This window comes from Polyodon spathula, chromosome 6, assembly GCF_017654505.1.
Source record: "Polyodon spathula isolate WHYD16114869_AA chromosome 6, ASM1765450v1, whole genome shotgun sequence".
Classification (NCBI taxonomy): Eukaryota; Metazoa; Chordata; class Actinopteri; order Acipenseriformes; family Polyodontidae; genus Polyodon; species Polyodon spathula.
In genome coordinates, this window is record NC_054539.1 from 53660927 (window position 1) to 53677205 (window position 16279).

Below are 16279 nucleotides of genomic sequence, written 5' to 3' on the forward strand. Positions count from 1 at the left end.
ACGTAACCTTGTTCAACTTTCTACAATAACTAAGGCTGTACCAAGCGGTTCTTATTTATTAACTACTGTAGTCTGCTGGAAGTAGTCCTGGCAAGGTTCCTATACCAAATAGGAAAAATAAGCATACAGTAGAGGGGTTTTGAGACCTCTTCATTCAGTGTTGTTTTTTTTATTCCTCGTCTCAAATTATTGCCATTTGACCCATAAAATGATAGTGCTTTATAGTTTAGTTGTTTTATGAGCAAGATTATGAAATCAATTCTGAAGCTACTACAAATTGCCAAATACATTTATTTGCAATACATAAATAAATACATAAGCAAATAAATAAATAATGAAGCCTTTTGCAAAGCGCAGAAAGATATTTCTTTCATTTTTGTTATCTTGTCGGGCTTTGGATAGTTGATTGTTTAAGCCTAGACTTTTCTGTTCTGGAGCAATAAGATGCAATTCATTGTATACTAGCCTAACCCAACTATGGACTGTATCAGGCTTGAGCAACCACCTAGAGTTGAAGTAAAACCTCTTAAACCTAATAATTAATTGAGCAAGATTTGTTTTAGATGAACAAAAACATGAAAGAATTTGTTCAACAAGACAAAAACTACAATTTTTTAATTATATTTTGTGGTGGCCAAATGAGGCAGGATGCTCTTGCAGTAATTCAACACAACCTATAAACCTCTTGTAAAGCCAGTTTAAGAAAGCTGCACAATATCAGTAAATCACGCAAGGCCAAATTGGAACTTGGACACAAACATTTAAATATCATATTTTTATATTAATTAGGTCCTTTTGTATTTGGAAATATCATTTCTCTCCCTAAAAGAACTACATACAAACCGAAATTTTCAAAACATAAAACTGTCTGGGACTTGTATGCTTTGGTACGATTTGCAATGAACTTTGGAGAGGAATTTATTCACATGAAGGCCAAAATGTAATTAAGAATGAAATCAAGCCACAGGATACTTGAATTCAGGAGATGTTTTGGGTGTTTCACCTTCTGAGGGTTTTATACCTAAAACTGTCTGAGTTTTAAGCAATCCAGCTCTGCTACTAAACAACATTGTCACTGTTTTGTACCTTGCAATTCTGAGACAGAACTAGATCTATATAATCTGACTGCAAGTCTAGCATTAGGGCACAAGAAGAACTCAAACTCGGTTTCATATTGTTGTAGAGTTTTATTCCTTTTAAAACAATTGCCTTTGCACTGGCTTGAAAGTAGGGTCCTTGATCAAAACTAAAAGACCTGACTGATCTTACAGTTTTACCTCAGAAACAACAGAAGCACTAAACCAGACTATATTTTGAAGTATTGTAATAATAATAATAATAATAATAATAATAATATTTGTACTTCTGATGGGGAATACAGCCTTTATAAAAGTTTTCCCTAACAAAGTATAATAAAGCATAGTGAAAACACAGTAAAGCATAGGTAAGTAAATCCCAGGGAGGCATGGTAAACTTAGCAAACCAGGGTAAACTATGGTCAATGCAAGGCATAACCATGGGGAAAGCATGAGAAAACTACAAAAATACTGTAGAACATTTTTATAAGGTAGCTTTATACTGTTAGAGAAGATATTACTGAGACAGTAGTGTGAGGTTCAATTTTATAGTATTAACTTTAGTGAGAAGAGAAGACAATCATATTCCCTTAAAAGACACAATGGCTACAGAAAATATATTATTGAGACAGCATTGACCAGCTATAGCAAACTGGCGAGGGGCAACTCAAGAGATAATTGAGAGTGCATGGCTTGACAGACATGTTCCCTGTGGCACTGAAGTGCTTGTTTCCTGGGTGCTTGTTCTTGTCGGGCCAGCAGCAGCCCATAAAGACGATGATGTTGAACGCCAGCTCCACGACACTCGTGATGAGAACCAGGCCCATGTTGTTCATGCTCCTCACCCTCGCCAGCTAGCTGCAGGATGCCCCAGCATGGTGAACATGAACGCAATGAGAATCAAAACAACACAAGTTCAGTCTCCCACTCCTCTTTTTTTCTGTTTTACCCCTTCCTTCCTTCTCTGCTTTTCTGTTCCCCCACTTACTTTGGTTTCTGTCTTTTCCTCGATTCCTTCTCTTTCTCCTCCTCCCTCCTTGTCTTTGCCAGTGATTAGTCTACAATAATGTGCACCAAACTGCCAAGTTTTCTCTATCCTCTCCCCTCCTTCCCCTCTACTCTTGCCCCCTGTTCCATTAGTTTCTTTTCTTCCCTTCACTCCCTCCCTCTATGTCTTTGACAGCAGTTACTTTACACATCCAAACAGACCCAGACCCTTACCTGATTAATAATATTACTCTGTTTCAAAATGCCCTCTCCATATCTCACTTCACAACCCTGTCAGGGCTTCTTGTTGCTCCTCTTTCTCCCCGGATTCTATGTTGGATATTTTCTCATGTTCCCATAGTTTTACGAAAGCTAATGTGACATCACACTGCTACAAGCCAGTGTATAGTACAAGAAAGCAACAATTACACTTAGAAAGTGGCACCCCTCCCCCCAAAGTGAATTGGTTTGGCAAATGAACCAGACAGAGTGGTTTCATAAGTTCTAAGCTGTGTTGGTATGGTAACAGATCTGCACAGGTTGGAACACTTATTAGCTAATGAGATTGCTCCCTCTATTCTTAATGTTCATATAGATTTTTATACTGTACATTCCACTGACCTCTACTCTACAAAGAGCTACAACATGGCACACAGAGATCAATGTAGTTTAGAACACCACTGACTTACATGACATTGTAATGTGTTCTGCAGTATGTGCACTGGTGTACAACCTGCTAATTGATTAACTAAAGAACAAGAGTGGGACAAGGAGAGTAGATCTATGTGCTTTATGATACCACATTTTACAGCTTTTATTATAACACCGTCTTTAGAGTCTGAAGATAAAAATCGGCTTGTATCTGAGTTATGGGAGCCAAGCCCAGTCAATTACATCCAATAAACTGGTGCTGATAGTTAAGACTTTCTGCCTATTCAGATACACAGCTGTCAATTATTAAAGCAGAAGTCCCTCGTGAATACTACACACTTCCAAATCAAAATACAGATCTAATACAGAGAACATTGTTCACAGTTTGCAAAGATTTTGTTTAAATGTGTAATAATGTAGAGGTTTTGGATACCTTTTGTTTAATCTTTCCAATGCTCTCTTTTATTTCTTGTACTGTGAATAAAGCTTGTAAGGGGGGTTGGAGAAGGGAGGTTACAAAAAAAGGAACCATATATAAGGTCAAAGGACAAAACTCTTGCTTCGTCAATGAAACCTTTCAACAGAAAAGTGAGCACCTGTATGTTTATCTGTTCCACGGTTTTCCCTTTCCAGTGGGTAATGTCAGCAGTACTGAAGAGGGGTTTTATTCACGAGGGGGTTTCACATTTCTGAAGCCATATATTTTGTTTTTAACCCAAATACCAGAAAATCTAAATCAACCCTACATAGCCCCTACCTTTTATTATAGTCCTGCAGTGTATGTTATTTTACTGGATTTCTAAATGGTGGGGACTGCACTTTGTCTCAGTTGACATAGATCAGGGAAGCAGTGACTCTGTATCCTGCAGTATCAAATGCCCCTGGCTGTGACACAGTAACTGTACACTGCCTTCTCCTCCAGCAGTCACAACAGATATCTTGCTGACAGCAGTTTGCACTTAATTAGGAGAGGATTGAGCTGGCACTGTATGTTTAGTGAACTTTCATATCAATCTGGCACCTGTTGAGGCGAACTCAACTCAAACAAGTTAAAAAAAATGTAAATAAATAAATCAGCCGATTGCTATCCTTAAAACAGAACTTATCCTTCAAACTGATCTCCTAAGTAGAGATCATTGTGATATAATCTTTTTTTTTTTTTGGCAGTGTACCATCTCCATGCAATGGATGAAATTTCCAGCATCCTTTGTCCAAATTACAAACAGAGAAGGAAAGGTGGAGGTGTGTGGGATATACTTGTGTGGAGTTCATCAACCTAAGCACAAACCATATTACAGGTAATCTTATTCTTACCACACCTGAACTCCGCACAAAGTGGACCATACCAAAGGATGTAGACAAGAGGGTGGTAGTTACACCAGTGGTCTTCATTGCGCGGGTCACTGGCACCCCCCATGACTAAGTTTTTCTGTTCAAATGATCCTTTGTTAATAAAGATTTGTTTAAATTAGAAATAAAAAAGGGGATTCATAACCTTGTGCAGTTGAGCTAGAAATAGAAATCAAAATGCACTCTGTGAGTTTTACTTACCTCCTGCTTAAGTGTTATAAGTACATGACCCAGAATGCATTTCAATTTCTGTTTCCCACTCAACATCTCAAGGCACAAATGCTTTCAGTAAGAGAATGGATCAGTATCTTGCCCCACTGACGGAAAAAAATAAGAATTATATTATAAACAAATAAACAAAAAACCGTGAACGCGACCATGACCCGCATAATGAACCCACTACAAGTGCGGCGGTTGCTGGGGTCTGTGAATGAATCTGACGCTGGAACTACTGTAAAACTGAGGAAAGTTCGGGCAGTTCTGGATGAGCAGCAGAAGTTTCAGGAGAGATTTACAAATGACTTTTTCTTTATTTTTAACGAGGAATCTGAAAAACCAGTTTGCTTGATGTGCCAGAAAAACGTCTCGGTATTAAAAACCAGCAATTTGGAGTGACATTATTTGACTGTGCATGGCGAACTTAATGAAAAATACCCAACTGATAGTTCCATTTGGAAGAGCAAAATCAGCCAGTTCATCAGCTCATTGAAAAAACAGAAAGTGCCAAAAACCGTTAGCTCGGTTGCAGAACGTCTAATAACATCCATGCAATCCTTTGAAATTGCGTGGATAGTATTAGCACGCCACAGAAAGGCTTTTACAGTTGCAGAAATTGTAAAGGAATGTTTTATGGCTTCTGCAGAAATTTCATATTAAGATTTCCCCCAACAGAAATGAAATACTAAAACAAATTAGGGGTCTAGTTATCTGATACTACATAATGAGGAGGGTTGAAGCGATCGGCCAAGACATCCAACAAGAAGTCATTTCAGACGTGTCGACAGCTCCTTGTTATAGTCTTGCTCTTGATGAGAATACTGACATATGCAATATATCACAATTATGTGTGTGGTCTCGTTTCCCCAACACAAATTCCACTGAAAACCCAAAGCAGCAGTGAAGATATTAAAAACACTTAGATTTTTTTGGGGGGGGGATCAGACTGGCCTCTCTTGGAAGAAACCTGTATCTGTGTGTACTGACGGTGCCCAAGTATGAGGGGCAAAGAAAAAGGATTGCTGGGTCTGATGAAAAACAAAGAGGGGATTCCATGGCTTTTTGTGTTTCACTGCATAATTCACCAAGCTTTTGAGCAAAGTGAAGAGGCGCAAAATGAACTTTGTTTTGTTGATAACCCTTTTCTGCAAGAGTTTCATCTGTGTCACCTGCTCTCACAGACCTAGGAGCATACCAGACAGCAGTGGAAAATGAAATAGTGGAGCTCCAGTCAGGTGACATTTTGAAATCAGAGCAGAGGCAAGGAGTTTATCATTTTTGGAATGTCGTCTCTGATTTGCACTATTCAATTCTGAGACAAAGTGCTCAAAAGGTGCTGTCTTTTCACCTGTGAATCTACTTTCTCCACAATGAACACTCAAAAAAAAAAAAAACACAACATGAATAAACTGACACAAGAACATTTGGACAGTCTTACAAGGCTTGGAGTAACTGAATACACATATTGCAGAAAAAAGGTCAAGGAGCAGCTGGCACACTCCTCTCTTCCTCCTGTTAAGCAGGTAAGAATTGTTTTTTAATATTTGGTGTGGCCCTTCCCCATTAAAAAACAGTAAAGACCACTGCATTAGTGTGTTATTATTTTATGTTTGTTATTTGTTTATGATAAAATACTCAAGCCACACTGTTCGGAAAGTTTACCAATTAATAAAACACATACACAAGTGTATTTTATAATTCCTTTTTTAATATTGAGCTTTAATTCTGTCTGATAAAACACAACCTGTTAGCTTTCTGCACTAGCAGTCAGTTTGAAGAAGGGTGGGTTGGGTTAGGGTCCACATAATAGGTTAGTCCATTAAAACACACCAATGTGTTACTATTGCAGAACTACTTTTCCTTGGGTCAGGAATAGTAACACTAGGGTTAGATTAACATTACTGAGCCCTGGGATCTGCACTTTAACAGTCATAATATTAACAGCACACTAGCCCTGCACCCAGTCCTGGGTTTTGGAGCTACCCTAAATTAAGTGTATTATTAAAATTAACAAGAGCAACCAGACCTGTTTTAAACAGAGCTACAGGAACAACTTCTGTTAGTAAACTTAATCTAGTGACACTTATTTATGCACTGTGACAAAGTGCGATCAGTTTGGAGCAGATCTAGCAGGACTGACTGCTTGAATTCCTTGCATCTGGTCATCAAGGGGAGCGGTAAAAACCAGGCCTGGGTGCAGGACTAGTGGGGGTGTGGTATTAGTGAACCGGAGTTAGGATTGGACTGGTCGGAGTCTCAGTTGGGCTCGCTCTCTTCAGTAGCTGCGTCCGAACAGTGTGTAGTGCTTGGCAGGCTCCTTGCCGCTCACACACATCTGTCCAGCCTTCAGCTCCTGCAGGGGTTTGAAGGGGATGCAGAGACTCTTGGCTCCCATAGAGGGCGCTCCAGGCTCCACATCCTGGTCCCTGCAAAAAAACAGAACCCACCAATTCAGTTACATGAGAGCCACTTAATATCCAGCTTCCCAACCCTGGTCCTGGGGACCCCTCGTGTCTTTTGGTTTTCATTTTAACTGAGCTTTCAATTCCTTAACTAGACCCTTAATTGAACTAATAACTTCTGAAATAACTTCCACTTTAAACTTTTCACATTTTCAGTAGTTAAAACTTTAGATACTGTGGATATAATAAATTACTCACAATCCACGACTTGTTCTCTCAACCCTTGGCCACCTAAGTCACTCAATCTTATTAAACCGACTAGATAAGTGTGTTGGACTGAGTGGAACTGTGCTTTCCTGGTTTAGTTCTTATCTGTCCAACTGAAAGTACTCTCTGTTCTGTGCTGCTGACTCTGATAAGTCCGGCAGGGTTCAGTTCTTGGCCCTCTTCTTTTCAATCACTATATGCTTCCATTATGTAGCGCAATTGGAGAACATGGATTGAATTTCCACTCTTATGTGGATGGCACACAACTCTATCAAATTAACCCCCGGTTCCTTGAATACTGACTCAAGGTTATCAGCCTGCTTGGATAATATTACTGTTTGGATGACTAACAACACTTCCTACAGCTAAAGTCTAACAAGACTGAATTTATTTTGGTTGGTACTAGGAAACAACTCTACTACTAGTTAACTACTATCACTACCTTAGATGTCCTGTGGCCATGATATCAGTGTGTCAACCTCAGCTAGAAAAATCCATACTCACCTTCACAAAAAGACTGAGATTCTGATTCATGCCCCTGCAATTATCAATTCAAGATGTTACAATGCACTGTGCTGTGGGTGATCTTGAATTGTTTATTGCAATGCACTGTGCTGTGGGTGATCTTGAATTGGTTACTGCAATGCACTGTGGTATGGGTTATCTTGAATTGATTATTGCGATGCACTGTGCGTTATCTTGAATTGGTTACTGCAATGCACTGCATGTTACCTTAAATTGATTATTGCAATGCACTGTGCTGTGGGTTACCTTGAATTGATTATTGCAATGCACTGTGCTGTGGGTTACCTTGAATTGGTTACTGCAGTGCACTGTGGTATGGATTATCTTGAATTGGTTACTGCAGTGCACTGGGGTATGGGTTATCTTGAATTGATTATTGATTGATTGTATGTGTTATCTTCTAAAGTTGTACATCGGTTACAGTTAGTCCAGAATGCTGCTGTAATTGACAGGCAAATAAAATGGAACACATTACCCTGTCCTAAAATCACTACACTGGCTACCGTTTTTGTGTTACTGGTTGGGAGGTCGAAGCTTCTCTTTGGAATTCACTGCCACTATTTGTGAGAGGATCTGATTATGTAGAAGAGTTTAAATCTACACTTCAAATATGCTTGTTTTCCTTGGCTTTTGGCAATTAGCTGTTTTTTTAGTATAACTGTTTTTTTTAAATGCCGTTTCGAATGTATTTTTTTTTTTTTACGTATCTAATATTAACAGTTACTGATGTATTTTTTGCTATATACAGCGTTTTGAGATGTTCCACAGGAAAAGCACCATATAGAAATAAAATTGATTGACTGATTGATAATAAATTGCTTAATTAGATCTTTTTAATTGTCAGCTCCTAAAACATTGCAGAGTTCAAGTTTCTTATAAAATGTTATAGCTAAATTGAAATCTGTTTAACACTCCAACCGCCACGGCAGTCATTTTGACGGTTTTCACTTTTAATTTGAATTACTGTGTATATGAAAGATACGCGGTTGTCCGTACTTGACTTTTCCTAAATACATGTATTAAATAGCCTGATGGCGTTTGAAAGGCAGGATCTAAAAAAATAAGTTATAATCCCCTCTATCTAGAACCGCCAGAGCAGTCATTTTGACTGCCCTTTACAATACATGTTTTTATTTTGAATATAACCTACAATATTTTTTTTTTTATATAGAAGCCTGATGTTCTCTCTACTGGACCTGGCAGCCATCAATTCCTTTGTTTTGTACAAGGAATGCACCAATGAAAATACTGGCAGAAACGTTTTGATCAGAAAACTGGCAGGCTGCTGCAGCTCAACTTGGATTCAGTGCTACACAGAGTGACACATGCATGTTATTTTCATTTTAAATTAAATACAACTTTAGTTTTTACAGTTTTATATGTACATATACCTGTTTATACCTGTTCACAAACTAGTTTCTTTTGAAATGTCTATTTTATTATAGTTTTTCATTTTTTTAAGTAGTGCTTTATATGTGGCAAGTTAGAAAAAAAAAAACTTATGTTTAATTGTTCACTTAAATACAGTGTTTTGGCTGTGCAGATGTTTGATATGACATGCTTGAATAAAACTTTTGAGTTGTATCCAATAGTTTCTTTCATTTCATAATATTCAAGTTTAAAATGTAACCATCACAATGAACGCCGGCAACGGTTTTAGGTATGAATATAATCTTGGTGGTTCTAGTGTTAAGAGCTGAAAACAAGTACAAAAGGTCTAATTCAGCAAAATATTAGTTCAATTAAGGGTTTAGATCAGTAATTAAGAACTCAGTTGAAATGAAAACCAGAAGACACTGGGGTCCCCAGGACTAGGGTTGGGAAGCACAGCCTTAAAGTGTAATGGCATCTTCACACAGGGAAAGCAATACACTCCTCCCTCTATTTCACCATCTGACTATCACATCAGAAAAACATGAAATAATTCACAATCAGTGAATTAGTGAAGTTGCATTATACATAAATACTAACACACAACAGGGTGTGCAGTAATTATAAATTTACCACACGCCCTGGGTGCATTGAGGCACAATGCGAAGCCCAGTTAGTGCCAAACAAGTGCAGTCATTTTGTAATTACAGCACAACCTGGAGTGTGTTATTGTGCTTACAAAATAATACTTCTATTTAAAAAACACAAACAAACAAAAAAAAAGGACTTTAAAATATTATTCCACCACTGCAAAACAGCCCCTACACTTTGGCTATAGAGACCACAAATTGGCTTGAACTTATTACTGCTGGATTACTTGTGTAGACCTGCAAATGTATTTACATATTTTTATATTGCAGCTTGAATGTATTGTTTTTTTCTGTAAAGTAAAACTACTAAAATGTAAAAATAAACCTGCTTACCTACATTTTTATACCCATTGGTATGTAAATGTTATGTTTAAAATACCATTTCCCTACCATAACGATGCAAGAACTAAACCTTTCATTTTTAAATGCCAATCTTTGTTTATTTTCACCACCAGACCTCCACTAAAGCACATGAGCTGAACTCAGAGGGCAGGCAGGCAGGCAGGCTTGTTTGCAGGGTGTTACTCATAGTAAACACAAACAACTGTTAACTGCATTTTAATACACACTGATGTCTGCAATTACTGTACTGTTGTTTACTTGAGTACTCCCTAAACTGATTTAATTTTGAACCTAGTTCTTTTCTGTTTTGTTTTTTCCTATGTTAAGGTCCAACACAACCATGCTCTATGCTGTCCCTGTATGTGTGTCGTCCAATTAAACTCAAAGTAAAGCTATTGGAACCGGCTCTTTGTCAGGTTTTGATAATACACTTCCATCCCCTCTAAAGACCCTCCTTCCACTTACTTTGCAGTGGTCTTTTTGATCCAATCCTCACACTCAATCCCACCGCAGAATGGAATCTGCACAATCTGCCAGATAAAAAAAAATAAATTAACATAAACAATGCACAGTCCCGAGAGATTACCCTAAAAGTCACTGCTGTGAAATTAAACTCAGGATGTTATCCCGTGACTTTTTATTATTCCAAAACAATGCCAATCCATCTCAAAGCATTTTTTAAAAAGCACTCCAATACCAAGCAACTGTAAATCCTCATGATCACTGACAGAGTGGGACAGCTCTGGCTGATCTTGTCTGCAAATTTTGATCATTGTTTTGTGGACAAAGCAAAGAGTGTGGAAGAAATACACTCTCAACTTGATTTGATGTAGCCACTGAACACTTAAACATACATTGAAATGCAGTATTGAAAGCAATAATGGTCTCCAGCCACCCCTAACCCCTCACCTTGCCCTGGTCCATTTCTTTCTGAAACTGCTCCATCGAGTCGGCAACAACCATGTGTTTCTTCAAGTCATTGGAAGCCCTGAGAGATGAGGGAGGAGAGAAAGGAATTGAAACAGGCAGCAATAACAGCAACTACATACAAATCAATACCTCAATAAGTTAAAAACACCGACCTCTACACTCACCACCTCACCACAGCCTTCTTCCCTCTCAGTTCCTCAGCTCTAACAACTAGACTGCACTGTCTCCCTCCCAGTCTCTCAGCTCTCACAACTAGACCACACTACCTCCCAGTCCTTCAGCTCCAATATGAGAAACAGTGTACTTTGGCTGATTAGAGAGCTACTGTAGAAGGATCCATCTTGACACTTCTGAATATTTTTTTGTTTGTTCGCTCGAGATAATGAGGCCATCCAGTGCACTAAACATTCTTCCTTGTGGATATAAGTCCCTGAGGTTATGACTTGCAGTACAGCTTACCGCTCAATAATAGACCAGCCATTATGTCTGCAGCATCACCCATCAATTATAAATATAACTCATCAGCGCTTCAACAAACTTATTGGTTTTCTTTTTTTAAACCAGGTCAGCAACAGCAGAAGTGACAACTGAAATGAATTCTCATACAAGAGTGTGGGACAGTGCAGACGGCAGCAGCAGCAGAACATGCACACAGTGGCCAGGGCTTAAAGGGCTGAGCTATAAAGGAAGGCTGAAAGAACTGAATCTATTTACCTAGAACAAAGAACAATTATGGGGGGCATGGCTGGAGTCTTTAAAATCTTAAAAGGAGTTTACATAGTTAACCCAAACCAATTTTAAAGAACAGTACAGAATCAAGGACCAGAAGACACAATTGGAAATTACGTGTGAGATAGACTTGGCACAGAGAGACACTTGTTCAGAGTGGTGAGGGTATGGAATGGGCTGCCTAGTCATGTTGGTGAGGCAGAATAACTTGACAAAGTTTCTGAGATGAATCAGCTACTAGGAACCGGACAAGCTTACATGGTCCAAATGGCTTCCTCTCGTTTGTAAATGTTCTTATGTTATAAACTTTAACACACAAACACCAAAAGGCATCAGGTAGTGCCCCTGCTCAGTCAATTCCTGTACAGAGCGCTGCATGTCAGTGTCAATCTGGCAATGTGTACCTCGTGTACAGGTTGGTCTGAATCTCCTCCAGCAGGTCTCTCATCCTGTTCTCTGCCTCATCCTCTTTGATGGTTAGCTTGTCTCCTGTGTCTCTGCGCACCGCCACAAACTGACTGCTCTTCATATCACGAGGTCCTACCTCCACACGCACCGGGACACCCTGAGAGAGATGCACACACGGGGGGTCACCATCATAGACGAACATCCCTCTACTAAAGTATATGTCTAATACTATAAAGACACTCGGAACATTCCAGTACATCTTACTTTGCCATAACCGTTGTCTTGTGCATGGTAGACTACCAGCTGTCAAAAATGATAAATACATGGATAACGATATTACCTATGTGTTGTTTATTTATTTGAATTAAAATCTCATTTATAATAAGCCAATATGTACAGCCGTCCCTATCTCTTATGGTACAAGAATCTCATGAAGCTCACAACACTTTAACTTACGAGTTTAAGTGCAATGATGGGCAAGTAGAATTAGCAGCCTTGTACTATACTATATCAGAGGCAGTGTAAGAGCAGAGATGCAGGGAGAGTGAGGAGGAGTGGAGGGAATAGAAGCCTTATATTATTCTGTATCAGAGGGAGTGTTGGAGCAGAGCGATAGGGTTGAGTAGAGACCGCAGCTGCCCGAGAGAGTGCAGAGGAGAGCAGCCATATGTAAGAGACTCTGTCTGAGAGTGCTTACAGTACCTTGAGCTCCCAGTGATTGAACTTCCAGCCGGGAGAGTAGTTGTCTCTGAGGTCAGCCTTGGCACGGATCCCGATCTTCAGGAGTCTGTCCAGATACTGGGAGCATTTTTGGAGGAGTGTGTCTCGTTCCTCCTCGGGGAGGGAGGCAGTGATTCCACAGGGAATGATAATGATCTGTTCCGGGATGGGAGAGAGGAGAGGGTAAGCACTGGCATTGTTCTTTATGACGATATGATTCCTCAACCACAATGCTCCCTCAACTCGCACCACCATAATGTATCAATCTGTTTGTACCACTGAATCACAAATAAATGAGAAAAGATGATGCAAAGCTCCAGACTGCGACTAAAATGATTGCAAAAGTGACAACAAAAACGTGTTGGACGACTGTTTCTTCAGGGTTAGGCACAAAAATGCTGCCTCTCCCTTTAAAAACATGGGTCAGGGGCTCCCGAGTGGAGCATCCGGTAAAAGGCATTCCCCATGGAGTGCAGCATGCGCCCCATAGCCTGGAGGTCGCCGGTTTGAGTCCAGGCTATTCCACTGCCGACCGCAGATGGGAGTACTCAGGGGGCAGCGCACAATTGGCCGAGCACATCCCGGGGGGGGGGTGGGGGGGGAGAGCCTGCGGGCCTGTCGTTAAGTTGCCCAGAGTTCATGATCCTCCAGCGCTGTAGCTCTGAGGTGGCTGAATGGCAGGCCTGCAGAGTGAAAAGAAGCGGACGGCTGACGGCACACGTTTCGGAGGACGTGTGTGTCCGTCTTTGTACCTCCCAAGCCGGGTTGAAATAAAACAATAATTGGGCTTAATTGCGGAAAAAAATAAAGAAAAATAATTGCCGATTCCCAAGGAAAAAATACAAGTGCTTGTAGTGCAGAGAGGTACTGAACACCAGCAGAATACAGGAACCCCAGATTCTTGCAACAGTTGTGATGGTGACCAAACGTTTGTGAGTACTATAGTGTAAAAATCTAGCTTAAACTGTATCTTTGTGAACTGTAATAAACCAACGAGATCTTTCGGCAGTCAAATCATAGACATACTAATAAATTTAGTTACGTTGTCAGGAGTTTAAGGATGATTTAATTGTGCAGCAGATTCCCCAGTTAGATGATGAGCTGACAATTTCTCTTCAGCCAAAGAAGCAAGCACAGCAATTTAAGAGTAGTTACCATAATGAAAAACACTACTGTAGCATGAGTTTTGTGCTAAAGCAGAGTCAGCTGTTGCAGGGAAAACAGTTTATTTCTCAAACTGACTGTTTTAAGATATGTGAAGGCAGAACGCATAGAAATACTTGGGACTGTTATTAGGAAGTGTACTGTCAGAAAAAAACTGACGGGAATTAAATTAAATGTACTGCAGTGGAAAAAAATGCCATTCATTAAACATGACAATGTGCTTGCTGTGGTGTATTTAATATCGTAACTATAGCAAAAATAAATGGTAACATGCAATCATAAGAGCTGTCTTTGTTGCATGCTGTCAGATCAGGACTTCACTAACACTGAGCAGGAGAGCTGCAGCATGTTGTTTCCATATTACAACTGGACATAATTAAAAGGTGCAGTCACCAATTCCATACATAACACTTGCAAAATATTTAAACTATAAAACATACTGAGTTAATTGCAATCAACTGCATATATTAACCAGTCAGCAGAATGAGGCAACAAACAAGTGAGTACAGACACAACAAACCTGGTTGTAATGGGGCAGGTCTCGGTTTTACAACAGCTGTTTAAGATTGCACCTAGTTACTGGTACACCTGGTGGAAAGGCTGGTACTTGAGATGAAAAAGTTGATAACCACTGCTCTAGTGCACGCGATCAGGAGTACAAAACCTTTATATAAAAACTCAGGACAGTTTAGAGTTAGCTGTCTGCTCCCATACATCCCGTATGGCTGCAGCTCGCCGACTCTCCCACACCTTCTCTCACCTGCAGACAGGCCACCCTGGGTGGCAGCACCAGCCCCATGTTGTCCCCGTGCACCATGGTGAGCACCCCAATGGTGCGGGTAGTCAGACCCCACGAGTTCTGGAAGACAAACTGCTTCTCTCCCGGCCGCTTCGGATCCTCAAACGTGATGTCAAACATCTTGGAGAAGTTCTGACCCAGGTGGTGTGAGGTGGCGCCCTGGAGACAGAGTTACATCAGCGGACAAGACGGGTAGATCAGTGGATGGATGTGTGTTAGTTAGTCTGGGTTAGATATCGACTAAGGCTGCAAATAGTAGAACGTTCTAAATTACTGGAATTTTGCCGAAACGTTTAACCCTTGTCGAGAAAGTGCAGGTCAGGTATAAGTGTGTTAGCCTTTAGTGTGTATACTGCAGTTAGTGTTCAATGTGGGCTGGTTAATTTCAATTTCACATTCAGTATTGCTTTAGTCTGTACACCTGCAGTCTTATACACAAATACATGCACCTGTAATGTATTATATAAATATTTCTGACTTATTACAAACTTTCCCACTATGTTAACGTTTAAACTTGTTTTATCATATCGGAACTGAAAAAGAAACCAGCACCCGCAATATCTCTTTGTTGCCCTCCCCCCGCACCTGGATGGCTCTGCCACTGGCAGAGATGAAAGCCTCCACGGTGGTAGTGTAATCTCCCCCAGCAAACTTTTCCTTCTCAGTCTTCCGGCCCCTCACCACCGGAATGGCCATCAGCTCCTCATACACCTGCGCGTACAGCTCCAGGATCTGAAGCACCTGGGGATGCACACGACAAGACACGAGACAGGTGGTCAGATACTGCACCAGGTACCACTCCCCTACCTCTTAGAGAGAGGGGATAACGCATACAGCAATGCAAGGCCTATGGAAAGTTTATTTCAGAATAGTACTCTATAGAAACAGTTAGTGTAATATAGGAAAGCGTAGCCCCTGGCAGTACAAAAAAGGACGAGTTAATCTTATAAAAGCTGGGCCCAATTTACAAAACTTTAGGAACAAGACCATTTTATTTAACTTAATAGACTTTCTAACCTCTTTAAAACAGGTGGAAAAAATGATGTATTCTAATTTTTCATAACACTTTCCAACTAAGGAAAGGTCAAATCGCAAACAGAAAAGGTACATTGTGTAATATTGTCTGCAAGTATCACAAGGCCTACCTTTCTTTCACCACAACAGTAAATTTAATGTACAGTAAATATAACATATTATACAACAGATACGTTTTCAGAATTTCCTGGGGACCCGCTGCGGACCCCAGTTTGAAAAACATGGCTCAAAAACAAGAATCATACACATTGCGCTGGCTAGCCCTGGCCACACTCACCTCCTCAGCAGCCTCCTCTTTTGTGGCGAAGGCGGTGTGCCCCTCCTGCCACAGGAACTCCCGGGTGCGCAGGAACGGCTGGGGGTGCTTGAACTCCCACCGCTGCCACCAAGGGGAGGGAAGAGAGAGAAGAACGGGCGTAGAGGAGAAGGGAGAGGAAACTCATTAACTTGTGTTAACTGCAATTAGTTTGAAAAAAGAAATGAAGAAAACTTTGATCAAGCAGGAGTTATTTTCTCCAAAAACATTCAAATATCTACTACTGAATGTATAACTACAGACTTCTTTCCAACAAGATGACAAAACTGAAAAACGAAAGCATCATTATAATTTCCCCTATCAACATAATCATTATAATTTATCATCCTTATTATTAAAAA

At 40.1% G+C, this 16279-nt stretch overlaps 1 protein-coding gene across 7 annotated transcripts in view; it reads right to left on the reverse strand.

Moving 5' to 3' along the window:
• Positions 1 to 5968: 5968 nt before the first annotated feature.
• The window catches only part of LOC121317333 (bifunctional glutamate/proline--tRNA ligase-like), a 43324-nt gene continuing 33013 nt past the window's right edge, over positions 5969 to 16279 (reverse strand). For all 7 annotated transcript variants that reach the window (XM_041253161.1, XM_041253158.1, XM_041253156.1 and 4 more), the window contains 8 exons: positions 15900 to 16001; positions 15173 to 15328; positions 14549 to 14746; positions 12607 to 12780; positions 11901 to 12061; positions 10747 to 10825; positions 10303 to 10367; positions 5969 to 6706 (listed from right to left, as the gene is read on the reverse strand). In XM_041253161.1, coding sequence (XP_041109095.1) covers positions 6556 to 6706; positions 10303 to 10367; positions 10747 to 10825; positions 11901 to 12061; positions 12607 to 12780; positions 14549 to 14746; positions 15173 to 15328; positions 15900 to 16001 — 1086 coding nt within the window. In that variant the 3' untranslated portion in view covers positions 5969 to 6555. The remainder of the gene's footprint in view (positions 6707 to 10302; positions 10368 to 10746; positions 10826 to 11900; positions 12062 to 12606; positions 12781 to 14548; positions 14747 to 15172; positions 15329 to 15899; positions 16002 to 16279) is intronic.